The sequence below is a fragment of the Salvelinus sp. IW2-2015 genome, linkage group LG1, assembly GCF_002910315.2.
Source record: "Salvelinus sp. IW2-2015 linkage group LG1, ASM291031v2, whole genome shotgun sequence".
Classification (NCBI taxonomy): Eukaryota; Metazoa; Chordata; class Actinopteri; order Salmoniformes; family Salmonidae; genus Salvelinus; species Salvelinus sp. IW2-2015.
In genome coordinates this window covers 36,710,515-36,737,833 of record NC_036838.1, presented here as the reverse complement: position 1 = coordinate 36,737,833, position 27,319 = coordinate 36,710,515, and the positions used below count along the sequence as shown (strand labels likewise).

Here is a 27,319-nt window from a genome sequence, read left to right as displayed (position 1 = left end):
AAAAAGGGGTAAAAGTTCAACAAAAAATAATAATTAAATAAATGAGTATGCAATACTTTTTTATTTTATTTTTATTTCACCTTTATTTAACCAGGTAGGCTAGTTGAGAACAAGTTCGACCTGGCCAAGATAAAGCAAAGCAGTTCAACACATACAACAACACAGAGTTACACATGGAATAAACAAACATACAGTCAATAATACAGTAAAAAAAAGTATATATACAGTATGTGCAAATGAGGTAGGATAAGGGAGGTAGGCAATAAATAGGCCATGGTGGCGAAGTAATTACAATATAGCAATTAAACACTGGAGTGAAAGATGTGCAGAAGATGAATGTGCAAGTAGAGATACCGGGGTGCAAAGGAGCAAGATAAATAAATAAATACAGTATGTGGATGAGGTAGTTGGATGGGCTATTTACAGATGGGCTATGTACAGGTGCAGTGATCTGTGAGCTGCTCTGACAGCTGGTGCTTAAAGCTGGTGAGGGTGATGAGTCTCCAGCTTCAGTGATTTTTGCAGTTCGTTTCAGTCATTGGAAGCAGAGAACTGGAAGGAAAGGCGGCCAAAGGAAGAATTGGCTTTGGGGGAGACCAGTGAGTGTCACGGCCGATGAAAGAACTGGACCAAAGCGCAGCGTGGTGAGCGTTCATTTTCCCTTTATTTAAAATGATGCCAACAAAAAAATAAACCATACAAAACGACCGTGAAGCGTAAGGGCTATAGTGCCACAAACAAAGACAACTACCCACAACGAAAGGAGGGAAAAAGGGCTACCTAAGTATGGTTCCCAATCAGAGACAACGATAGACAGCTGTCCCTGATTGAGAACCATATCCGGCCAAAACATAGAAACACAAAATCATAGAAAACAAAACATATAATGCCCACCCCAAATCACACCTTGACCAAACCAAATAGAGACATAAAAAGGCTCTCTAAGGTCAGGGCGTGACAGTAAGATATTCCTGCTGGAGCGCGTGCTACGGGTGGGTGCTGCTATGGTGACCAGTGAGCTGAGATAAAGCGGGGCTTTACCCCAATTTTGGATTGGAGATACTTAATGTGAGTCTGGAAGGAGAGTTTACAGTCTAACCAGACACCTAGGTATTTGTAGTTGTCCACATATTCTAAGTCAGAACCGTCCAGAGTAGTGATGCTGGATGGGCGGCCAGGAGCGGGCAGCGATCGGTTGAAGAGCATGCATTTAGTTTTACTTGCATTTAATTGGAGGCCACGGAAGGAGAGTTGTATGGCATTGAAGCTCGTCTGGAGGTTAGTTAACACAGTGTCCAAAGAAGGGCCAGAGATATACAGAATGGTGTCGTCTGCGTAGAGGTGGATCAGAGAATCACCAGCAGCAAGAGCGACATCATTGATGTATACAGAGAAGAGAGTCAACCCGAGAATTGAACCCTGTGGCACCCCCATAGAGACTATGGAGTACGACTCAGCCCGTACTCTACACAGACCGGTGCGGCATAACCAATCAGAACTGTAGTCGGCCTATATGCTTATGGACCTGTGCCATTCACTTTGAACTGGACTGTTTACAGCATGAGCGGTCGTGAGCAATGCACTTGTTTTGAGATCAAAGTGAGAACTACATGTAGCCACGTGTGCATATTTGTTCATATCCTTTGCTATGTAAGTTATTAGCCCAGTTATAGATCATTTGTAGTGGGCAATGGGGGAKTGATTGCTTCCTACAAGAGCTGAAAACGTGTACATTGTTAGACATCTTTGAAAAGTGAGTCAGGCAAAGAGCTTTTTTTTGTCTTAAAGTGGCAGTGTTGTATTTTGAGACAGGTTTGAATAAACTAAGTAGCCAATAGGCAGAGGGTAGCATCATTTGTCTGATTATCTGTAATAATGGTATGGGAATAATAATGCATTTTATTTTGTAATGGGGTTTCTTGCATCAAACAACACATTTTCAGTGACCTTGTCTGAAGGACAAGTGGATAAACAGGTTAATGTCAAGTCCTGCATGTTTTTAAAAGTCTTGTAGACTGAATGACAGAACAGCAATTTCCATGTTCAAATGTTATGGTATGCATTTTATCCATTGTTTTTGATGGAAGGCAACTCTGATAGGCCTACAGTATGATCAAGTAGCCTACTTCACCACTGTCTGACACTGTAACTTAAAGCTGGTACAGCCTGTGTTCACAGCAAACATGCACTGGAAGTTGCACAGACCTGACATTTGATCAGTGGTAAAAAAAAAAGGAGGGAACATTGGATGTGACCATATACTTCCACAAGAAGGTGGAAAACGCTGTGTCAGGCGCCGCTCCAGAATCTCCCATAAGTGTTCAATTGGGTTGAGATCTCATATACACACCCCCTTTTGAGACCCCTCTTTCAAAGTCACTGAGATCTGCTCTTTCAGCCATGGTAGCCAAAATAATCGTTAACTGGGCATTTTTATACGTGACCCTAAGCATGATGGGATTGCTTATTTAACTCAGGAACCACACCTGTGTGGAAGCACCTGCTTTCAATATAATTTGCATACCTCATTTACTCAAGTGTTTCCTTTATTTTGGCAGTTACCTGTGTGTGAGCAAGTCTACAGTCATTGGAGCAAGCACTATAAACACTGTTTCACCTGCACGTTTTGTAATGCTTGAGAGGTACTTTGTATTTATTTTATTTTTTATTTAACTAGGCAAGTCAGTTAAGAACAAATTATTATTTGCAATGACGGCCTACAGGTGTATTTTGGCTGATTGTGTTGTTGTAGCCTAGGCCAGATTAGATACTAGTGCATAGAAGGCGCATGTAATGTAATGTATCTACCAATTTACTCTGCATGATGGCAGCGAATATTGTCTAGTATAAATATCGGGAGTATTCAATGGAAGTATTTGCGTCGAGTTTTCCCACCACCCAACATCTATCCTTTAGTGCGTCTCTTGGTGCTGTTGCCATGGAAACGGAGCAGACCTAATTACTGCTTGAGTCTCCACCCTGCGAGAGAACAAAAAAAAGTCTATAGTCATATGGAATCTAAGTCCTACCTGCCGAGTCTAAACCAACGTAGTCTTTTGGCCTACAGAAATATACCATACAAATGAAAAGTTGCCTTTAGTCTATAGAGAATTGGATGCAGACAAGTCAAAAGATTATTATTAAGGTTATTGAATTGCATTGTTTGTATTAACTAGGTAGCTAGTGTGCTGTATAATTTATTGCCCAGCACAGCCAGAAGAGGACTGGCCACCCCTCAGAGCCTGGTTCCTCTCTAAGTTTCTTCCTAKGTTCTGGCCTCTCTAGGGAGTTTTTCCTAGCCACCGTGCTTCTACATCTGCATTGCTTGCTGTTTGGGGTTTTAGGCTGGGTTTCTGTACAGCACATTGTGACATCGGCTGATGTAGAAAGGGCTTTATAAATACATTTGATTGCATGGCTCACGACGACAGCCTGTGTAGGCCTATTTTCTTTTGCTTATACTTGACCCCGTGTCGTTGTTTTTGAATTGATTTAGATATGATGTTGTAATTGAAACAAAGACAACACAAAGTTTGGGGCAGAGTATGTTCATATTTTTCCTCTAATCGCTGAAATATATGAACAAGTCCATCGGTGCGGGACGCCTTTTCCTCTTGACAGCCCCAGGTTGAGAAAGTGAATGATCGAGCATGCGCAGTTGAGGTTTGTGACATATTGCAAGGAAGCAGAGAACAAGAGAGGCAGGCGAGGGAGATGTTTTAAATTTACTTGGAAAAACTAGGAAAAGGTGAGATTCACGTAAGTTTATAAAATACTTAGCTAATATTTACAATATACTAATGGGCAAACGTATTTTCAACTGCCTTGGTGGCTCACGTGTGTTTTTTCCTGGTGTCAAAGAAGCTGTGTTGTGCTCGATTGAGTACGCAGCGCCATACTAATACTTGACATTTCAGCTGCAAACTTGCTCGTGGACAGTGGAAACGGTCTGCAAGCTTTGCGCACCCGATCATTTTCATTGCACAGATTGATATCCACGATCAACATTGCAAAACCGCCAGAGGCACGCCTGGTTGTGTTATTCTCTTTTCAATGTTGTGAATTCAATTTTGATCACGACCGCAATATAGAATTTAAAGTTGAGCTGGGCGCATGACGCCTTTGCCTGCAGTATTGTGTCAACAGATTGTCATATTGCTGATGCTGACACAACCTTTCCCTGAAAAGTCTGACTAGTTTTTTTGTAGTCAAGATGTGTTTTATTTCATGGTTGTTTAGCTTGCGATGTATCATTGCAAGCGTCTAATGTAACATTGTAAAATAATATACAGTGTAGCCTATTACACCGTTTCACGCTAGTCTGTGGCAAAATGTGACCTATACTGTTTCTTACAACCATTTTAGAAACCTAACATAAACAAAGTATTAACATCTGTGTAGGCAGGCTTTAGCATTTTTGTGCTGGTTTTGCCACGCCATGGTCAACCAACCCCTTTTCTGACATGGGACGTCGTTAACCTGCTGGCGGGAACACCTGTCACTGCAGGCGGGAGCCAGAGTGTGCTATATATATATATATATATATATATATATATATAGTGCAGTTTATAACCTAAAAAGTGCACACTCATCGTTTGATATCACTGCTTTGTCACATTGACGTTATCGGAGGATATCAGGCAGGGATTTCTCAGGATGAGTTCAGTTAATGATTTCTTAAATTAATAAAGATGTCAACAACTCATAGGCTGATCGAAGGCTGTGTGTGTGGTAGGAATGGGTCTAGGCCAGATAGCCTGCTTTAAGCAGGGCTCTAATCCTTCCAGAGACTGATCACCCCTGACAGAGAAGGGAGAGCGATGGACAGTATTGAATTGAAAGAACGCTTAAGGCAGGGCCGGTCTTTGACGTTGAAAATACGTCTAAAATATTTTCCAGTTTAGGTTCTGAATTATGGGGGAAAATAAGTATTTTCCAGGACGTTGAAAAAGCATGAAAGACATTGAAAAATACCTATATTCCGGATGTTGAAGTCAGGTTCATATTTGGTTATGAATGAAAGTTTAAAATACGTGTTTCCCGTATGTTGAAAATACCTATTTTCCAGACATTTAAAATATGTATTTTCCGCACGTTGAAATTCGGACCGGACCAAAAATCAATGTCCGTGGATGTTGAAATCAAGGCTGGTCTGGACCGCACCAAATCTGAAGCAAACATAGACGTCTATGATTGGTTCATATTTGGTCCGGACCGAAAACCAATGTCCGTGGAAATCAAGGCCGGTCCAGACTGCAAAAAAATCAAAACGACCTCCAAAAGGCGACGGCTAAGTGGTAAGCCTACAGTTTGTAAAACACCAAAAAAAGAACATCGAACAGGACCAAAAAAGACTTCGGTTCCTGTTTACTTGGGTGTAGCTTACCATATCTGCAWGCAATGGAATTTTATGAATGCCCATCCATGTGGTAGGCCCACCATTTGTAAAAACAGGCCATTGCATTGGCTTTATTAGTCCTTATTCCTGTGTTAAATCAATTTAAATAAATATCAGCTACCCAACCTTTTTAGGAGTTATGGTGAGCCTATTTGCAATGTGTTTACACAGCAGGAAATGCAGAAGTATTTTATTTTTCGCATGATCAGCTTGTCAAAAATGTACAGATACAAACTTGAAACCACTGATCATGACAATGKGGTGAAACTCCTGGACAACAGTTGTGAATGGCCATTCCATATTGTCCGTTTTACTTTGACCTGGCCTGTTTTTAGGATATGTTTGTTAACATATTTTTTTATTTGATTGGGCAGCATTTAGGTTAGGCTATTTGATTGGAGAAACCTGCATGACGTAAAAAGTGTCAGTCTCAATACATTCATACAGACTATCTCCAGCCTGTAGGCTACAGAAAAGGCCATAAACTCTTTCAACCATATCCTGTATCTGCTACATGATTTATGTTAGACTGCATCCAATTTGCAGAGTAATCTATCACAGTGCCATCTGTTTTGTCACCAAAGCCCCATATACTACCCACAACTGCGACCTATATGCTCTCGTTGGCTGGCCCTCACTTCATATTCGTCGCCAAACCCACTGGCTCCAGGTCATCTAAGTCTTGCCTAGGTAAAGCCCCGCCTTATCTCAGTTCACTGGTCACCATAGCAGCACCCACTCGTTGCACGCGGTCCAGCAGGTATATTTCACTGGTCACCCCTAAAGCCAATTCCTCTTTGGCCGCCTTTCCTTCCAGTTCTCTGCTGCCAATGACTGGAACGAATTGCAAAAATCACTGAAGCTGGAGACTCGTATCTCCCTCTCTAGCTTTAAGYACCAGCTGTCAGAACAGATCACTGCACCTGTACATAGCCCATCTGTAAATAGCCCATCCAACTACCTCATCCCCATACTGTTATTTTTTTTCTTCTCCTTTGCACCCCAGTATCTCTACTTGCACATTCATCTTCTGCACATCTATCACTCCAGTGTTTTAATTGCTAAATTGTAATTATTTTGCCACTATGGCCTATTTATTGCCTTACCTCCCTTATCTTACCTCATTTGCACACACTGTATATAGACTTTTCTATTGTGTTATTGACTGTACGTTTGTTTATTCCATGTGTAACTCTGTTGTTTGTGTCGCACTGCTTTGCTTTATCTTGGCCAGGTTGCAGTTGTAAATGAGAACTTGTTCTCAACTAGCCTACCTGGTTAAATAAAGGTGAAATACAATTTTGGGGTGGAGCGCCGCAGCGATGTGTCTCTCCAACAGCACCCTGGAGGTGCACGTTGGGAATGGACAAGCAACATATTTTGCACCCCTGCCTTTGACAAAGTGGGCACTGCTTATCACAGGGTGGCATCAACGCTCACCTAAAAAGCCCATATGCCACTGGTTGAGAGAAATTGTCATTGTTTTGGGGCAGAATGAGGTTTGATGTTTTGTTGTTGGAGGTGCGTCTTGGTCAGTTTAGCTCAGAAAATGCCGCCCTTGTCAATCTGCCGCCATAGGCAGATGCCTAATGAGCAAGCCGGCCGTGCCTAAAGGTCCCACATTCAAAACGGACAGCTTTCCAAATGCAACTCTCCTCTGAACCTACCTAAATCTTCATGAGTGCTAACCTTTTTTTTGTCTTGGAAGTGGAGCTGTATAAGTGTGTTGTAGTCACTGAGTACCAGGCCCTAAACACAGACATGTTTATTTAATGTCGTCTTTGTATCTTTTTCAGTTGGATCAAAGTAGTTTTAGCTACTGCTAATACAGTGTTCTGGGTGGTGTTGGGAACACAGTGGGGGCATCATGAACTCCGAGACACAGGAATCTGGTGAGTCTCACAATGGTTCAATGGCAGTGGTGTATTTTTCTGTCTTTATAAATGAGTTTGTGTGTCTTTCAGGAGGGGGCTCTGACCTRGAGTCTGACTTCAACTGGGATGAATATCTGGAGGAGAATGGAGTATTGGCGGTTCCACATCACGCCTTCAAACATGTATGTCTTATTTCACTATATCAGGGCCCATTAGCAGATATGGTACTTATAGTTAGGGCCCAGAGTTTTTCCTGGTCAGGGCCCTCTTTATTGTATATCCACTCACACATTAATTATTGTTGTCTTTCCCCTTCCCTTCCTGTCAGGTGGACCGTAGCCTGCAGACAGGGCTGGCCCCAGGGATGATGCTGGAGGTGTCTGTGCGTTCGGAGCCTGACCAACCCTACTGGGTGGCTACCATCATCACTGCCTGTGGCCAACTGCTGCTGCTGCGCTATGAGGGTTACCACGACGACCGACGAGCAGACTTCTGGTCTGACATCATGACCTCTGACCTCCACCCTCTGGGGTGGGGTAGGCAGCAGGGGCGACCAATGAGACCACCCGATGGTGAGGGGGTGACATACGTTTGTGTTGCTGTAGACCGGTTGGGCCCTGTGCTCAAATAAATGTATTGGAATACACCGTTTTTCATATACAGTTGAAGTCGGACGTTTACATACACCTTAGCCAAATGCATTTAAACTAAATTTTTCACAATTCCTGACATTTAATCCTAGTAAAAATTCCCTGTCTTAGGTCAGTTAGGATCACCACTTTATTTTAAGAATGTGAAATTCAGAGTAATAATAGAGAATGATTTATTTCAGCTTTTATTTCTTTCATCACATTCCCATGGGTCAGAAGTTTACATGCACTCAATTAGTATTGTTAGCATTGCCTTTAAATTGTTTAACTTGGGTCAAACGTTTCGGGTAGCCTTCCACAAGCTTCCCACAATAAGTTGGGTGAATTTTGGCCCTTCCTCCTGACAGAGTTGATGTAACTGAGTCAGGTTGTAGGCCTCCTTGCTCGCACACGCTTTTTCAGTTCTGCCCACAAATTTTCTATAGGATCGAGGTCAGGGCTTTGTGATGGTCATTCCAATACCTTGACTTTGTTGTCCTTAATCCGTTTTGCCACAACTTTGGAAGTATGCTTGGGGTCATTGTCCATTTGGAAGACCCATTTGTGACCAAGCTTTAACTTCCTGACTGATGTCTTGAGATGTTGCTTCAATATATCCACATAATTTTCCTGCCTCATGATGCCATCTATTTTGTGAAGTGCACCAGTCCCTCCTTCAGCAAAGCACCCCACAACATGATGCTGCCACCCCCGTGCTTCACGGTTGGGATGGTGTTCTTCGGCTTTGCAATCCTCCCATTTTTCCTCCAAACATAATGATGGTCATTATGGCCAAACAGCTCTATTTTTGTTTCATCAGACCAGAGGACATGTCTCCAAAAAGTACGATCTTTGTCCCCATGTGCAGTTGCAAACCGTAGTCTGGCTTTTTTATGGCAGTTTTGGAGCAGTGGCTTCTTCCATGCTGAGCGGCCTTTCAGGTTATGTCGATATAGGACTTGTTTTACTGTGGATGTAGATACTTTTGTCGCTGTTTCCTCCAGCATCTTCACAAGGTCCTTTGCTGTTCTGGGATTGATTTGCAGTTTTCGCACCAAAGTACGTTCATCTCTAGGAGACAACGTGTCTCCTTCCTGAGCGGTATGACGGCTGCGTGGTCCTGTGATGTTTATAATAGCGTACTATTGTTTGTACAGATGAACGTCAGGCATTTGGAAATTGCTCCCAAGGATGAACCAGACTTGTGGAGGTCTACAATTTTTCTTCTGAGGTCTTGGCTGATTTCTTTTAATTTTCCAATGATGTCAAGCAAATAGGCGCACAGAGTTGGAAGGTAGGCCTTGAAATACATCCACAGGTACACCTCCAATTGACTCAAATTATGTCARTTASCCTATCAGAAGCTTCTAAAGCCATGGCATCATTTTCTGGAATTTCCCAAGGTGTTTAAAGGCACAGTCAACTTAGTGTATGTAAACATCTGACCCACTGGAATTGTGATACTGTGAATTATAAATAAAATAATCTGTCTGTAAACAATTGTTGGAAAAATGACTTGTGTTTCATGCACAAAGTTGATGTCCTAACCGACTTGCCAAAACTATAGTTTGTTWACATGAAATTTGTGGAGTGGTTGAAAAACGAGTTTTAATGACTCCAACCTAAGTGTACAGTATGTAAACTTCCGACTTCAACTGTATACAGGAATTAACAGGCAAAAGATKTACACAATTTATGAATGTGATGTGGGTCCAGGTGTTTGTGAGAAACATGGTGACTGGGAGGCTGTCCTAGAGGAGGCTCTGGCTCAGGGAGGGAGTGCACCAGCACACCTACTGCAGGGGGTGAGTCTGGGGGAGGGAGGAGTGGGGACACCAGGACCATAACTATAGCTAGGACCTATTCAACATCACTACTCATGTCAGGATTATTTTTAACATTTTTTTTCCTGCATTTTTTTTTTATAAAAAAAATGTCAACATGTCCAGGCTCAGACAGGGGGAGACCCAGCAGACCTGTTTCCCATGGGGTGGTGTGTGGAGCTGCAGGACAGTGTGGACCCAGGGGTGGCCTGGGGGGCGCAGGTGGAGGACAACATAGGGGGCCGTCTGTGTCTGCGCTACGCTGGGACAGAGGGGCTCACCCAGTCACTGGCCAGGCGATGGCTATTCTACCTGGACCCCCTCCTGCACCCACCTGGCTGGGCTGAGGAGAACAGCTGCTCTCTCACCCCACCTGCTGGTAAGGAACATAACTGCCTCTGCACCTTGTGATGCTGTTGACCAACCCTGGTCCTTGAATAAGGTGTATTAATGCTGGGCTGGTTGCCTGCTGACCACTGTTTGTGTTTGTTTGGATGCTTTGTGTGTGTTTAAGTATTAATGAGAGTTACTTAGTGATATTGTCAATGCTGTGTTTCAGTGCTTCGTGGTTTGCGCAGTGAAGCAGAGTGGGAGGAGGTGAGAAAGACCATCAGACAGCCTAAAGAAGAATCCTTCAATCAAGACTTCTTTAAGGTATGCTTTACATCTCCCTCTCTCTGGCCTCTCTGTCTCCCTCTGACATATCTTCTGTGTGTTTGTAGGACAGGCCAGTCCTCTCTCCTCACTGCTTCTCTGAGGGGATGAAGTTGGAGGCGGTGAACCCCGCTGCCCCCTTCAACATCAGCCCAGCTACTGTCACCAAGGTAACCCCCATTACATTTACATTTAAGTCATTTAGCAGACGCTCTTATCCAGAGCGACTTACAAATTGGTGCATTCACCTTATGATATCCAGTGGAACAACCACTTTACAATAGTGCATCTAACTCTTTTTAAGGGGGGGGGGGGTTAGAAGGATTACTTTATCCTATCCTAGGTATTCCTTAAAGAGGTGGGGTTTCAGGTGTTCCGGAAGGTGGTGATTGACTCCGCTGACCTGGCGTCGTGAGGGAGTTTGTTCCACCATTGGGGTGCCAGAGCAGCGAACAGTTTTGACTGGGCTGAGCGGGAACTGTACTTCCTCAGAGGTAGGGAGGCGAGCAGGCCAGAGGTGATGAACGCAGTGCCCTTGTTTGGGTGTAGGGCCTGATCAGAGCCTGAAGTGACGGAGGTGCCGTTCCCCTCACACTCCGTAGGCAAGCACCATGGTCTTGTAGCGGATGCGAGCTTCAACTGGAAGCCAGTGGAGAGAGGGAGGACAGGGTGACGTGAGAGAACTTGGGAAGGTTGAACACCAGACGGGCTGCGGCGTTCTGGATGAGTTGTAGGGGTTTAATGGCACAGGCAGGGAGCCCAGCCAACAGCAGTTGCAGTAATCCAGACGGGAGATGACAAGTGCCTGGATTAGGACCTGCGCCGCTTCCTGTGTGAGGCAGGGTCGTACTCTGCGAATGTTGTAGAGCATGAACCTACAGGAACGGGTCACCGCCTTGATGTTAGTTGAGAACGACAGGGTGTTGTCCAGGATCACGCCAAGGTTCTTAGCACTCTGGGGGAGGACACAATGGAGTTGTCAACCGTGATGGCGAGATCATGGAACGGGCAGTCCTTCCCCGGAGGAAGAGCAGCTCCGTCTTGCCGAGGTTCAGCTTGAGGTGGTGATCCGTCATCCACACTGATATGTCTGCACAACATGCAGAGATGCGATTCGCCACCTGGTTATCAGAGGGGGGAAAGGAGAAGATTAATTGTGTGTCGTCTGCATAGCAATGATAGGAGAGACCATGTGAGGATATGACAGAGCCAAGTGACTTGGTGTATAGCGAGAATAGAGAGGGCCTAGAACAGAGCCCTGGGGGCACCAAGTGGTGAGAGCGCGTGGTGCGGGAGACAGATCTCGCCACGCCACCTGGTAGGAGCGACCTGTCAGGTAGGACGCAATCCAACGTGTGCCGCGCCGGAGATGCCCAACTCGGAGAGGCTGGAGAGGAGATCTGATGGTTCACAGTATCAAAGGCAGCCGATAGGTCTAGAAGGATGAGAGCAGAGGAGAGAAGTTAGCTTTAGCAGTGCGGAGCTCCTCCGTGAACAGAGAAGAAGAGCAAGTCTCAGTTGAATGACTAGTCTTGAAACCTGACTGATTTGGAACAAGAAGGTCATTCTGAGGAGATAGCAGGAGAGCTGCCAAGGACGGCACGTTCAAGAGTTTTGGAGAGAAAAGAAAGAAGGGATACTGGTCTGTAGTTTGTTGACAATCGGAGGGATCGAGTGGTAGGTTTTTTTTCAGAAGGGGTGCAACTCTCGCTCTCTTTGAAGACGGAAGGGACGTAGCCAGCGGTCAAGGATGAGTTGATGAGGCGAGGTGAGGTAAGGGAGAGAGGTCTCCGGAATGGTCTGGAGAAGAGAGGAGGGGATAGGGTCAAGCAGGCAGGTTGTTGGGCGGCCGCCAGTCACAAGACGCGAGATTTCATCTGGAGAGAGAGGGAGAAAGAGGTCAAAGCACAGGGTAGGGCAGTGTGAGCAGAACAGCGGTGTATTTTGACTTAGCAAACGAGGATCGGATGTCGTGACCTTCTTTACACAAAATGGTTGACGAAGTCATCCGCAGAGAGGGGGAGGAGGGGGAGGAGGATTCAGGAGGGAGGAGAGGTGGCAAAGAGCTTCCTAGGGTTAGAGCAGATGCTTGGAATTTAGAGTGGTAGAAAGTGGCTTTAGCAGCAGAGACAGAAGAGAGAATGTAGATAGGAGGGAGTGAAAGGATTGCCAGGTCCGCAGGGGGCGAGTTTTCTCCAATTTCCGCTCGGCTGCCCGGAGCCCTGTCTGTGGAGCTCGGCAATGAGTCGTCGAGGCCACGGAGCAGGAGGGGAGGACCGAGCCGGCCTGGAGGATAGGGGACATAGAGAGTCCAAAGGATGCAGAAGGGAGGAGAGGAGGGTTGAGGAGGCAGAATCAGGAGATAGGTTGGAGAAGGTTGAGCAGAGGGAAGAATGATAGGATGGAAGAGGAGAGAGTAGCGGGGGAGAGGAGAGCGAAGGTTGGGACGGCGCGATACCATGCAGTGTGGGAAGTGTGATGAGAGCGAGAGGGAAAAGGATACAGAGGTAGTGGTCGGAGACTTGGAGGGAGTTGCAATGAAGATTAGTGGAAGAAAGCATCTAGTAAAGATGAGGTCAAAGCATATTGCCTGCCTTGTGAGTAGGGGGGGAAGGTGAGAGGGTGAGGTCAAAAGAGGAAGAGGAGTGGAGTGGAAAGAAAGGAGGCAGAGAGGAATGAGTCAAAGGTAGACGTGGGGAGGTTAAAGTCACCCAGAATGTGAGAGGTGAGCCATCCTCAGGAAAGGAACTTTCAGGGCGTCAAGCTCAATTGATGAACTCTCACAATGGGAACCGAAAGGGCGATAAATGATAAGGATGTTAAGCTTGAAAGGGCTGGTAACTGTGACAGCACTGGAATTCAAAGGAGGCGATAGACAGAATGGCTCAGGGGAGAAAGAGAGAAATATCCACTTGGGAGAGATGAGGATCCCAGTGCGCCACCACCCCGCTGACCAGAAGCTCTCGGGGTGTGCGAGAACACGTGGGCAGACGAGGAGAGAGCAAGTAGAAGTAGCAGTGTTATCAGTGGTAATCCATGTTTCCGTCAGTGCAAGAAGTCGAGGGACTGGAGGGAAGCATAGGCTGGGAATGAACTTCTAGCCTTGTTGGCCGCAGATCGGCAGTTCCAGAGGCTGCCGGAGACCTGGAACTCCACGTGGGTCGTGCGCGCTGGGACCACCAGGTTAGAGTGGCGGCGGCCACGCGGTGTGAAGCGTTTGTATGGTCTGTGCAGAGAGGAGAGAAGAGGGATAGACAGACACATAGTTGACAGGCTACAGAAGAGGCTACGCTAATGCAAAGGAGATTGGAATGACAAGTGGACTACACGTCTCGAATGTTCAGAAAGTTAAGCTTACGTTGCAAAAAATCTTATTGACTAAAATGATATAGTACTGCTGGCTGGTGAAGTAGGCTAGCTAGCAGTGGCTGCCTTGTTGACTTTGTTTGAAAGTGTAGCTGGCTAGGTAACCTCGATAATTACTCTAAACTACACAATTATCTTGGATACAAAGACAGCAAAGACAACTATGTAGCTAGCTAACACTACGCTAATCAAGTCGTTCYGTTGTAATGTAATAGTTTCTACTATTCGGTAGAAGTTGGCTAGCTAGCAGTGTTGACTAGGTAGGAGAAYGGCAGCGCGGCGGACGAAAATAGCTGGCTAGCTAACCGATAGTTACTCTAAACTACACAATTATCTTAGATACAAAGACAGCAAAGACAACTATGTAGCTAGCTAACACTACACTAATCAATGTCCCCATGTCACCAACAGACGTTAAACACTTTTTTGCATTGAAGTGTGTAGACTACCACTGTAAGGTGTAGGCCTACTGTAGACAATGTTTCAGAATTCGTGGGCAGTGCAACATATTTAGGTTTGGGAAAAGGTAAATACAAAATATTATTGATATATCAAACAATCTTTTTACAAGTCCTCAACAATTTGCAATTGGTTTTGTCTTTCTGACATGGTCAGACACAGCAAAAGTCACTGCAAAAGAAAACATTCTACCAACCTCTCCAAAGACAATTGATTAAGTTCGCCTTGCATTGCTATTTCCTTAGAAACTGTCTTGGCCTAATTCCAATACTTCCAAAGTATACAGCAAATAAGGGCATTATTGTCACCATAGAAGGTGCATGATGGGGGGTTTTCAGGTGGAGTTATAATGCTCGTTCACGTGTGCACAGTTTCACGACAGGTCTGATTCATAACGGGAAACATGTATGGTGTGCTCCCAAGTTTATAAATCTCAGTATTTTTGTGTGCGCACAGTCTTTTCAGAAATGGAACACAGCTATTTATTGTTACATTTACACAATGGTTATAAATGAGGCCCCTGGTCACCACGGTAACACCCCCACCGCACCCACACAGCTTCTTCCGTGTTTATCAATTACATATAGTGTGTGATAGGTTGCACCTAGTTGTATGGGGCTGTAACAGTGATGTCATCATTGTGTTCCCCAGGTGTTGAGCGAACAGTACTTCCTGGTGCAGATGGACAGCCTACAGGGAGACAGTGAGGGGGCGGGGCCTGGCTCATCCTTCCTCTGTCACCATGGAAGCACTGAAATCTTCCCTGTCCAGTGGAGCCTTAAAAATGGGGTACCCCTCAGTCCCCCTCCAGGTAAGGCAGAGGTGTGGACGAGTCACATTACTTAAGAATCGATTTGATAGAAAATAAAATGACTTCAGACTTGGAGCATCAAGACTCGTGACTCGACTTTGACTTGAGACTGAATTTATCTGGCCAGGGTTTTGTAACGTTTTGTCACTCATTTTGTGGCAGAGAGTCTCCGGATATTCAATGTCTGCTTTTTTTTTTAATTACCCATCTAGCAATAGGTACTCTTTGTTGCGAGGCATTGGAAAACCTTCCTGGTCGAATATGTGTTTGAAAATCATGATCGACTGAAGGACCTTACAATTATGATCGACTGTACCCCACACATCTGTATGTGTGGGATACAGAGATGAGGTAGTCATTCAAAAATCATGTTAAACAATATTATTGCACACATACAGAGTGAGTCCTTGCAGCTTTTTAAAATGTATTTATTAGGCAAGTCATTTAAGAACAAATTATTATTTACAATTACGGCCTACCCCAGGCYAAACTCGGACTACGCTGGGCCAATTGTGTGCTGCCCTATGGGACTCCCAATCATGGCACGTGTGTGATGTTGCCTGGATTCGAACCGGGTACTGTAGGGACGCCTTTTGCACTGAGATGCAGTGCCTTAGACTGCTGCGCCAACTATGTGCCATTATGTGACTTGTTAAGCACATTTTTATTCCTGAACGTATTAACTTGGGGATCAAATCCCGTTAATGGGATCGATTTGACAACATCCGGTGAAATGGCAGCGCGCCAAATTCAAATTAAATGATTAGAAATATTTAACTTTCATACAATCACAAGTGCAATTCAGCAAATTAAAGATTTACTTCTTGTTAATCCAGCCACCATGTCAGATTTTAAAAAGGCTTTACGGCGAAAGCAAACCATGCTATTATCTGAGGACAGCACCACATCAAACAAACACAGACAATCATATTTCATCCCACCAGGCGCGACACAAAACTCAGAAATAACGATATAATTCATGCCTTACCTTTGAAGATCTTCTTTTGTTGGCACTCCAATATGTCCCATAAACATCACAAATTGTCCTTTTGTTCGATTAATTCCGTCGTTATATCTTCAAAATGTCCATTTATTTGGCGCATTTGATCCAGAAAAACACCGGTTCCAACATGACTACAAAATATCTAATAAGTTACCTGTAATCTTTGTCCAAACATTTCAAACAACTTTCCTAATAGAACTTTAGGTATTTTTCAACATAAATAATCGATAAAATTTAAGACGGGATAAACTGCGTTCAATAGCGGATAAAAACAAAGTGGAGCGAGCTTTCAGGTCACGCGCCCCAACCACAACAGTACACTACAATCGATCCTCGTTCTGAACAGCCCTACTTATTCAATCCTCAAAGGAAAAACATCAACCAATTTCTAAAGACTGTTGACATCTAGTGGAAGCGATAGGAACTGCAAGCAAGTGCCTTAGAAATCTAGATCCCCATAGAAAACTMATTGAAAAGAGAGTGACCTCAAAAAAAGAAATTCCTGGTTGGTTTCGCCTGCCAAATAAGTTCTGTTATACTCAGACATCATTCAAACAGTTTTAGWAACTTCAGAGTGTCTTCTATCCAAATCTACTAATAATATGCATGTCCTAGCTTCTGGGCTTGAGTAGCAGACAGTTTACGTTGGGCACGCTTTTCATCCGGACGTGAAAATACCGCCCCCTAGCCTAGAGAGCTTAAGGCTTGCCATAACAAAGGTGTTGAATACTTATTGGCTCAAGACATTTCAGCGTTTCATTTTTAATTAATTTGCCAAAATGTCTAAACGTAATTACACTTTGACAGTACGGGGTATTGTGTGTGTGTAGGCCAGAGACACAATCTCAATTTAATCCATTTTAAATTCAGACTGTAACACAACAAAGTGGGAAAAGTCGAGGGGTGTGAATACTTTCTGAAGGCACTGTATAGCCTACCATTTGGATTTTATATTTATTCCTTTGCTTATTCAATCTGGCCACTGACATAGACCTACGGCACTGCACGAAATTCTTCTTTCAAAAACATCTCATCTGTGCTTCAGAACCAAAAAGTGGCCCATCTTGACTGTTGACCAGTCATCAGCATTGGCGTGCAAAGACGGGCTCACATATCCAGATTAAWGACCAGACAGCACTTTAATTTTCTCAGGTTTTGCCTGGCACTTTTTTTTTCTTCATATAAAATACCGTTTAGCAATCTGCTACTCACGCATCTTTACCAGAACAATAGACTAGCTGGATATTTCAAATGGGACTAGTTTGGATGGGTTAGTTATATACCTCAGTGGTGGGTAGGACTTCTGGCTACAGGTAGTTCTAACCTCAATACTCATGGGATGAAGATGCAACATATTCTGGCTAATTAATTACGATATTTGTGAGGAAGAAAAAATATACAGACAAACCATGCTTTCCATCCGATCCTGCAACCTCCGCTGGATACAGGTAAGGAGTACGATCCTGCAACCTCTGCTGGATAGAGGTAGGCCGTACGATATCCCAAGTTGATATTGACTGCTAACGTGAATGACTTTCAGCTCCAAGTGCAGGTGTCTTGTGTTTTTGAAAATGCAGCACCGTTTATATCTGAAATGACAGGCGACATCTGAATAGCAATTGTGTGCGCGGGGGTGTCGCAAGCTTTGAAACACTCCGTTTGAGAACCACTAAGCTAGCGAACAGATGGCTGATTTCCTGGCGAGCTGAAGGATCGGGTGCAGTACAAACTGCACTTTGTAGGGAGAGAGGATTGCCATAAATAAATATGCAGCTCCAAAAATAGTTTGATCAAGAATATTAACGGTTTACTTTGCAAGCTCACCAGTAATGKGGCTTCAATCAACATTGACTAACATAGGTCTACTAGTCTTTGGTATGTCAAAATTGCCTGAAATTGATTATTTACTCACGAAGCTTGCATTTGGTATTTGTAAAGTTAACTGTTGCGTAATCAAAATATGCTGTAGACAAAATAATGAAAAGGGCTGTCTGGTAGCTTAAACATTTTTTTAAATAAAGATTTGATTTGTTTTTTTACTTGTGACTTGACTCGAGACTCGGCTGGTTCTCGATTTGAGACTCGGACCTTGTGACTTGAATAATAGTGACTTTGTCCCACCTCTGGAATACACTCATCTCATGCACTGTACTGCAGTTACCAGTGCAATTTTACTGTGTTCCTGGGTATGTGGGTGTGTAGGTTACCAGGGTCAGGACTTTGACTGGGCGTATTACCTGAAACAGTGTGGCGCAGAGGGAGCGCCAGAGAGCTGTTTTCCTGTGGTGAGACACACAAGACACACACATACACATATATATATATATATATATATAAGTGGGGGAGAAACAGTATTTGATACACTTGCCGATTTTGCAGGTTTTCCTACTTACAAAGCATGTAGAGGTCTGTAATTTTTATCATAGGTACACTTCAACTGTGAGAGACGGAATCTAAAACAAAATCCAGAAAATCACATTGTATGATTTTTAAATAATTAATTGCATTTTATTGCATGACATACGTATTTGATCACTACAACCAGTAAGAATTCCGGCTCTCACAGACCTGTTAGTTTTTCTTTTAGAGCCCTCCTGTTTCTCACTCTTACCTGTATTAACTGGCACTGTTTGAACTCGTTACCTGTATAAAAGACACCTGTCAACACAATCAAACAGATTCAACCTCTCCACAATGGCCAAACCAGGAGCTGTGTAAGGACATCAGGGATAAAATTGTAGACCTGCACAGGCTGGGATGGGCTACAGGACAATAGGCAAGCAGCTTGGTGAGAGGAAACAACTGTTGGCGCATTATTAGAAAATGGAAGAAGTTCAAGATGACGTAGTCAATACCTCGGTCTGGGCTCCATGCAAGATTTCACCTCGTGGGCATAATGATCATGAGGAAGGTGAGGGATCAGCCAGAATACATGGCAGGACCTGCCCAATGACGCTGAGAGAGCTGGACACAGTCTCAAAGAAAACCTATTAAGTACAAAAACCTAGCGTCATGGATTAAATCCTGCAGTGCACGCAAGGACCCTGCTCAAGCCAGCGCATGTCGGCGTCTGAAGTTTGCAATGACCATCGGATGATCCAGAGGAGGAATGGGAGAAGGTCATGTGGTCTGATGAGACAAAAATAGAGCTTTTTGGTCTAAACTCCACTCGCCGTGTTTGGAGGAAGAGAGGATGAGTACAACCCAAGAACACCATCCCAACCGTGAAGCATGGAGGTGGAAACATCATTCTTTGGGGATGCTTTTTCTGCAAGGGGACAGGACGACTGACCGTATTGAGGGAGGATGGATGGGGCATGTATCGCGAGATCTTGGCAACAACCTCCTTCCTCAGTAAGAGCATTGAATGGGTCGTGGCTGGGTCTTCCAGCATGACAACGACACGAAGCACACAGCACATGGCAACTAAGGAGTGGCTCCGTAAGAAGCATCTCAAGGTCCTGGATGGCCTAGCCAGTCTCCAGACCTGAACCCAAAGAAATCTTTGAGGGAGCTGAAAGTCCGTATTGCCCAGCGACAGCCCGAAACCTGAAGGATCTGGAGAAGATTGTAGGGAGGAGTGGGCAAAATCCTGCTGCAGTGTGTGTGCAAACCTAGTCAAGAACTACAGGAAAGTATGATCTCTGTATTGCAAAAAAGGTTTCTGTACCAAATATTAAGTTCTGCTTTTCTGATGTATCAAATACTTATGTCTTGCAATAAAATGCAAATTAATTACTTAAAATTCATACATGTGATTTTCTGGATTTTTGTTTAGATTCCGTCTCTCATAGTTGAAGTGTACCTAATATAAAATACAGACTCTACATGCTTTGTAAGTAGGAAAACTGCAAAATCGGCAGTGTATCAAATACTTGTTTCCCACACTGTGTGTATATATATATATATATATATATATATATATATATATTATACCACTGACTGATGACAGGTGTTTTTCCTCCAGGAGCAGAGTGATCATGACTTTGTTGAGTTCATGAGGCTGGAGGCGGTGAATCCCATCGCTCCTAAATACATCCACATGGCAACTGTAACCAGGGTCAGAGGTCAGCACATCTGGCTGGGTCTAGAAGGTGAGAACAGAACAGCTGTAGGAGGGAGAGGAAGTGCCGTGTCGGAGAGATGTAAGGGTTTTGGGGGAAGGATGTTGATCTTGTGACTATCACTATGACCAAGTCAGTTTTGGGTGGTCATTTCAGCTACCTGAATTCTCAGTGTTCTATTTACATAGTGTTTATGTGTTCATCCACTCATAACCTCCTCCCTCTGCTCTGTGTGTTCTCTCCAGGGTTGAAGCAGACTCTGCCTGACATCATCACGCATGTGGACTCTCTGGACATCTTTCCAGTCAGCTGGTGTGGGAGTAACGGCTACCCCCTCCAACACCCCTCCAACGCTACAGGTCAGGCTCCAAACAAGACCCTCCTGTCCATTTTGGGGATTGGTCTATGTCAGTGTTTTATCTGACGGTTACTGTCAAATGTAGTTTGACTTTTGACCTCTTCTGTTGCAGCTCCGAGGAAGAGCTGTGTGGCCGTGGTGCAACCAGAGAAGCAGTGAGTTTTTGCAGACTGCATATTACAGAGAGAGCGTGGGAATCGAAATTAAAAAGCTGAACTTATTCCTCTACTCTTACCCAAGTTTTTATTTCTAACTGTATGTGTATTTGGGTTTGATCCGATGGCAGATCTCAACTTAAAGCCACGCCCCATGCAGCGAGGCAGCAGGATCTGAGCCAATCAGAGAGCGGTGAGTGTAATACCTTGTGAAAAATAATTTGTGCAAAAATAATGCGTATGAGAATCTCACGTCTGTGTCTGTCAGCAGCTCAGGGGAACGGAAAGTACAGCTGCCCAAAGATCTTCTTCAACCACCTCTGTTTCTCTGGCCCCTACCTGAACAAGGGCCGCATCGCAGAGCTGCCCCAGAGCATAGGCCCCGGCAACTGTGTCCTGGTGCTGAAAGAGGTGAGAGAGACAGCAGCACACATCTACAAGCTCCTCTCAATCTAAAAATATCAGGGCAAYATCCAATCTCCCCTTCCTCTCCAAGGTTTTAGAAAAAGTTGCTGCTGTACAGCTCCAGGACCATCTCAGTCTGAACAACCGACAGTATTTGAGAAGTTGCAGTCAGGTTTCTGGCCGGCCCACAGCACTGAAACGGCCCTACTCAGGGTCACCAACGACCTGCTKGTGCAGGCTCCCCCTGTCCCCTGATCCCCCTGGACTTGAGTGCAGGGTTTGACACTGTCGCCCACCCCATCCTACTGGAATGCTTCCTGAACGCCGCCGGACTGTCTGGACCAGCTCTGAGCTGGTTCCACTCCTACCTCTCACAGGACTGAGTATGTGTTGCTAGGTGGGCCCAGGTCCCGGACCCACCACGTCACCTGCAGTGTACCACAAGGATCTGTTCTTGGACGCATCCTGTTCGTCCTGTACATGCTCCCCCTCGGTTGTGTCATTACCCGGCATGGAATCTCATTCCACTGTTATGCTGATGAACACATGCCTTGAGTAGATGGATGAAGGAAAACGTCCTTCAACTGAACAGCAGCAAAACCGAGGCCCGACATGTTGGCACCCTCCTCCAGGTCCAGCACTCACCAATAACACACCTCAACATTGCAGGACAGCACATCCCTCTCACTCCCTCAGTTTCCAATCTGGGTGTAAAGCTTGATTCCTCCCTGACCTTTGACAGCCACGTAAAGCGTCATTCTATCACCTCAAGAACATTGCCCAACTCCGTCCCACCCTCACTCAGTCTGATGCAGAGAAGCTCATCCATGCCTTTATCTCCTCAGGGCTGGACTACCGCAAAGCACTCTTCATCAGGAACCCTGGCAGGAGTCTTCAGAAGCTCCAATACATCCAGAACAGTGCTGCCAGGATACTGGTCAGTGTGTGGAAACACCATCACATCATGGCATCTCTGCACTCGCTCCCCGTCTCATTCCGGATTGACTCTCCGGTGTATTCATGGCAATGCCCCTCCTTACCTCAGAGAACTGCTCTCCCTCCAAAACCCCACTCGCACCCTCAGGTCAAGCCATAGCCTGCTCCTACACGCCCCCAGGATTAATCTCCGCTCCTTGGGGGATTAGGCTTTCATCTCGACCTCCCCCAGCCTCTATAATGCCCTCCCGGACCACCTGTAGGGAACACACTTTAAAAGGGGCCTAAAGAACTTTCTCTTTAGGAAGGATTTCAGTTGATAGCTGTGCTTCTTGGTGTTCGTGTCTCTTGTAGCGTCAGCTGCGTCAGCTGCGTTTGGTTCATTTTTTAAATTTTATGCACTTTTAGATTATTCTGTATAATGAAAAGCGCTTTACAAATGTAATTATTATTATTAACACACGGACTACTGTAGATGACTTCTCACTGATATCACCATACAGATACATAATCCATTCTAGTGTCCTGTTTAATTCTGTGCTGTATCCTACAGTGTGTACTTCTAACCCCCCGTATCCTGCCCTGTGGTCCAGGTGTTGACGCTGCTGATCAGCTCGGCCTACAAGCCCAGCCGGGTGCTGAGGGAGCTGCAGCAGGACCCAGAGCTGAGGCGGCACGGCCAGGGAGAGACTCTCAAGGCCAAGTCAGTCTACCCAACCAATAGACAGACCACAGTATACACCATAACAACACTAACATGATGGTGATACCATGACGGTTTAGATTGTACAGTATTGGGATAAAATGAGAAACGGTACACGCACTAATCCGTACAGAGTTTTCTGTACGAGATAGATTTGCTCTGTTCTGGGTCACTATGTATTCACCATAAACACTGTATATCGATTTGAATTTTATTGGTCACATTTAGCAGATGTTATTGCTGGTGTAGCGAAATGCTTGTATATGGTAGTAGTCGCGTGACACTGAGTATATATGTTCTCCCTGCTCCATAAACATCATACTGGATGAAGGACCTGGGAGAGATGCTCTCTGCCACATTGGTCTCTGACAGACTGTATTAATGGGTCTACCTATCCTGCTCTGGATGGTGTTGTGGTGTGTAGGTACAAAGGGAAGAGTTACCGGGCCACTGTGGGGATTTCCCGTACGGCTGACCAGGTGGCTGAGTTCTGTAGGAAGACATGTGTAAGGCTGGAATGCTGCCCCAACCTGATCACACCTCACATGGTGCGGGAACACTGCTCAGAGAACTGTTCCCTGCTCACCAAGACTAAATACAGTACGTGCTACCTTACACACACACACGTATGCATGTATAGACAGACAGACACACAGATTGTATTTACAATGTACTTATCAATATTTAGCTATACAATCATGAATAACACCTGTTATTATTTTTCTAAGATGGTTTCCTTGGTGTCTGTCTATGTACTCTATAGCTCATTACTACGGTAAGAAGAAGACCAAGCGCATTGGCCGTCCCCCTGGCGGTCACACTAACCTGGATATCAGCACCAAAGAGGGGAGCAGGAGGAAGAAGAGGAAGCCCCTGTCTGTCTGCAAAAAACACCTGTTTACCTCTGTGGACAGCACCCCTGCTTGCTCCCCACTGGTACTGCATATACTGACATTCAACACATTAAAGTAACTGTTCAGTGAAAATCTCACTTTTAAAAGATTATATTCTGTTGACCAGTGGCGTTGATGCTGTTTAATGTTTTTTTCATGAGCCTTATTTCTATTACAGCATATTGGCTGACTGTCATTCATATTCCATTCACCCAGTTCAGCGATCGGTTTAGGCTACTACATGATACTCTGATTTTCCCTATACCCATCATGAGGTTGCTACAACCTTGCCCATGAATTAAAGTTTACAGCGTAGGTGCACACAGGTCGAGAGACACATTTTAGGTGACATTCAATACCGCCTTGCACACTCTTGCCTGCATCTAGCTGATATAGGGTGTAATCGTTAGTCCAACAGTTGCAAACAAGAGTTTCTATTGGACAAATCCAGGTTTGTTTATCCCTGTTTCGTTCTGTGTGCTTCTGTTTGAGAAACGTTTTACAACAGAATTGGCGGAATGAATACATCCCTGATCACACGTGAACACAGTTCACTTTCATAGCAGCCACGTTGTATTCCTTCTCACTTCTATGCGCTCTCCTCCTCTCACCTTGTCCCTTTGCTTGTGGACTTCAATGCACAACACATCAGCTGTATGTGACCAGGCGAGAACCTTTCCAAGCCAAACCATATAAGAACCGCTACACACAGTGACATTGTTGTCACCATATTAGCTAAAGTAACGTCATAATCAACATAGCTAATAACGCATTAGTAAACCCACTACAATCATGCAGTAATGTTATTGTACAGTCAGTAAGCAGTTTAGCAGTTACACCAGCGGGCCCTGGTGGCAATAAATTAGTAAAACCAAAAGCTTACCTTGACTTGGAAGAGTTCTGTTGTATTGGATAGTCATAGCATCCCTATGTTTGAGCCTGGTGTCTAAACTACATAGCTGCATTTGCTAAGTAAGTGAAACTTAAATAGATTTTTTTTCTCAAAATATCTCTCTCGCCGTCTCTTGCTTCTCTTTCATTTTTGAAGAAATTAATTTGTTACAAACTCTTTCTCTTTGAGTCAACTACTCACCACATTTTATGCAGTGCTAGATAGCTGTAGCTTGTGCTTTCAGTACTACATTCATTCTCTGATCCTTTGATTGGGTGAATAACATGTCAGTTCATGCTGTAAGAGTTCTGATAGGTTGGAGGACGTCCTCTGGAAGTTGTCATAATTACTGTGTAAGTCTATGGAAGGGGGTGAGAACCATGAGCCTCCTAGGTTTTGTAGCTGTCCTAGCTGTACATTTTTGGAAGAGAAGCTAGAATTTTAGTTTCCCCCAACCACTGGTCCAAGGTCAGAGATTTTTGAATAGTTAAGGTTAGGATTTGGGGTAGAACGCAGTGCAATTTGATTCTACATCTGATCTTATGGGCAACTTTTATATGGAAAGTAATCAAACTCGTAACTGTACTCTTTCTTTGCACCCCAGGGTAGTGGAGAGGAGGAGGACCTGGATGAGGACTACTCTCTGAGTGAGTCGGGCTCAGAGCAGCAGGGTGACTCTGAGGTGTTAGAGAGGAAGTCCCAGCCCGCCTCTCCCCGTCCCACCCCTACAGAACCTCGCCCTCGGGAAGGACCCCGCCGCCAGCGCAGGAAAAMCCCCCAATTAACCTCCTACTCAGATGATGAGAACCAGCCCCCCTCACCTACGGTAGTGGCTGTTGCATAATTACACACACACACACTTACACTGATCCTAGAACTATATATGTGGAACTCCTTGTTTTTGTGTTCTGTCTCAGAGTGGGCGGGTGGAGGTGCAGGAGAAGCTGCATCTGGACAGCAGTCCACTGGGCTGGAGCATCACTGATGTGACCCGATTCATCAGAACTACTGACTGTGCCCCGCTGGCACGCATATTCAGGGACCAAGTAGGAGTGACACACACACACACACACACACACACTTCGGTGTGGAGAAGGCCATACACATGTGTACACACATACACAAGCACAGTGCACTGAGCCATGTTGTTGTGTGTGTTGACAGGAGATAGATGGCCAGGCCCTGCTGTTGCTGAGCCTGCCCACAGTACAGGAGTGTATGGGGCTGAAGCTGGGCCCTGCCATCAAACTGTGTCACCTTATAGAGAGGGTCAAACTGGCCTTTTACCAGCACTTTGCCAGCTGATGAGTGTGTGTGTCTATGCATGCATTATGTACACTGTTGTTTTCAATGATGCGTATAAACCCTGGATGACTGATAGGGGGCGTTGTATTGAAGCCACCCCACAGCGATCTCTGTACATCTCCATTGTAAAAAAGATGTTGAAAGCTATAGAATCGTAGAATGTGGCCAATACATAGCATCAGCAATCCAGGGCTTATATACATCATTGGTTGTTATGTATATTATATGCTGCTCCAGGATGAACACAGTTTATAGCCTAAACTGTTCACCCCTGGAATATGTGACTGAATTCTGTATCTTTCAGGGATTTCATGTTTGTTTACCATTTGTTTGTACACAGTGGAGGGGAATTGAAAAGCACAAGATAATTGTACAAAGTCATGATGGAATTATTTTCCATCCATTCATCACTTAAGACTTTGGTTGAAATGAAAACCCAAGGTAAAGCATATAAACAAAATAGATCTGGATACCTGTTTAGGTACTAGTTTACCTCTTATTAATGCAAAGCCCCCTCATTGTGAAACACTAGACATGTTGAATCTGTATAATGTGAATAACCGCACCTTATGTGGGGAGACATATTTGCACTACCATCACCAGGTTTTTACATCGGTCTACAAGGTTAGGGTAATCGATTTCACTGACTTCACAGACTTTTGGGGATGGTTTCCCACACAGATTAAGCCTGGTCCTAGACTAAAAAGCATCTTCAGTGGAGATTCTCCATTGAAAATGGTTCTTAGTCCAGGAATAGTCTTAATCTCTGTCTGTGAAATGCAATGAATCTTAAATGCATCCTATTAGATTCTCAACGGGTTAGGCTGTTCTTGATCTTTTTGTCTTTATGATGACTATGATCACTTTAGTTGTGTGTACTATAGTAAGTCAGTCACTAGTTGTGTGTACTATAGTAAGTCAGTCACTAGTTGTGTGTACTATAGTAAGTCAGTCACTAGTTATGGGTGTTCATGGGGTGGTCGACAGGGTTATAAGATGGTCCTGACAATTATGGACGTCTCCGATCAAAAAGTATTTTATTATTGAGGACCTGTTTGGCCTCATTTTACCTCTTGTATATTGCAGCTTGATCAAAGTATAAACTGAACCATTTTTTAAGTATTTGTAAAGATTGAATGTCAACTATGGTAAAAGCGTTTTGCTGATTGCTTTGAGTAAAACATTTATTGATTTATATATAAAAAATTACAGTAAGTGACTTAAAAGAATTATGTAGGACAATACTCATGCTATCTCTAAAGAATGAACTGTACTCAAGGCAGAACTGTGCCATGTTTGAGACATTCCCTGTTATTTATGCTCATTATCACCTTCCATATCAGCTTGTCGTTTCATTCAGGGCTTTCATTGAAAGTCTTCATGTTTCTATTCCCGTTCACTTTATCGATTACTTGATTTTACATTCCTGTTGCTCACGTTGAAAATAAGTTCTGGTAGATAAGTCAACTAAAGGGGTTTCTCATGAAACAATCTAAAATGTAAATGGTTTGTGGATGTTTCCAATGTGAATATGTTAACAGAATGATTTTTATTGCTTTTAAAAGTAATAAACTGCAATTCTATCATCTTA

At 44.4% G+C, this 27,319-nt stretch overlaps 1 protein-coding gene across 4 annotated transcripts; it reads left to right on the top strand.

Annotated features, from left to right (window-relative positions):
* Positions 1-99: 99 nt before the first annotated feature.
* On the top strand, positions 100-27,319 carry LOC111966602 (scm-like with four MBT domains protein 1). Of its 4 annotated transcripts, none has more exons than XM_070444606.1 (21): positions 100-2,642; positions 7,195-7,290; positions 7,363-7,454; positions 7,601-7,844; positions 9,618-9,706; positions 9,851-10,103; positions 10,284-10,378; positions 10,447-10,548; positions 14,855-15,014; positions 18,220-18,302; positions 19,991-20,111; positions 20,327-20,440; positions 20,552-20,594; positions 20,726-20,787; positions 20,866-21,005; positions 22,529-22,638; positions 23,063-23,238; positions 23,402-23,574; positions 25,028-25,249; positions 25,341-25,469; positions 25,588-27,319. In XM_070444606.1, exons 2-21 carry the CDS (start codon positions 7,266-7,268, stop codon positions 25,726-25,728), a joined length of 2,574 nt encoding a protein of 857 aa, XP_070300707.1. In that variant the 5' UTR covers positions 100-2,642; positions 7,195-7,265; the 3' UTR covers positions 25,729-27,319. The 4 variants fall into 4 exon arrangements, with proteins under 4 accessions (XP_070300707.1, XP_023847182.1, XP_023847165.1 ...); XM_023991414.2 differs by having other exon boundaries at positions 104-2,642; positions 19,985-20,111; XM_023991397.3 differs by lacking the exon at positions 100-2,642 and adding an exon at positions 3,631-3,748 and having other exon boundaries at positions 19,985-20,111.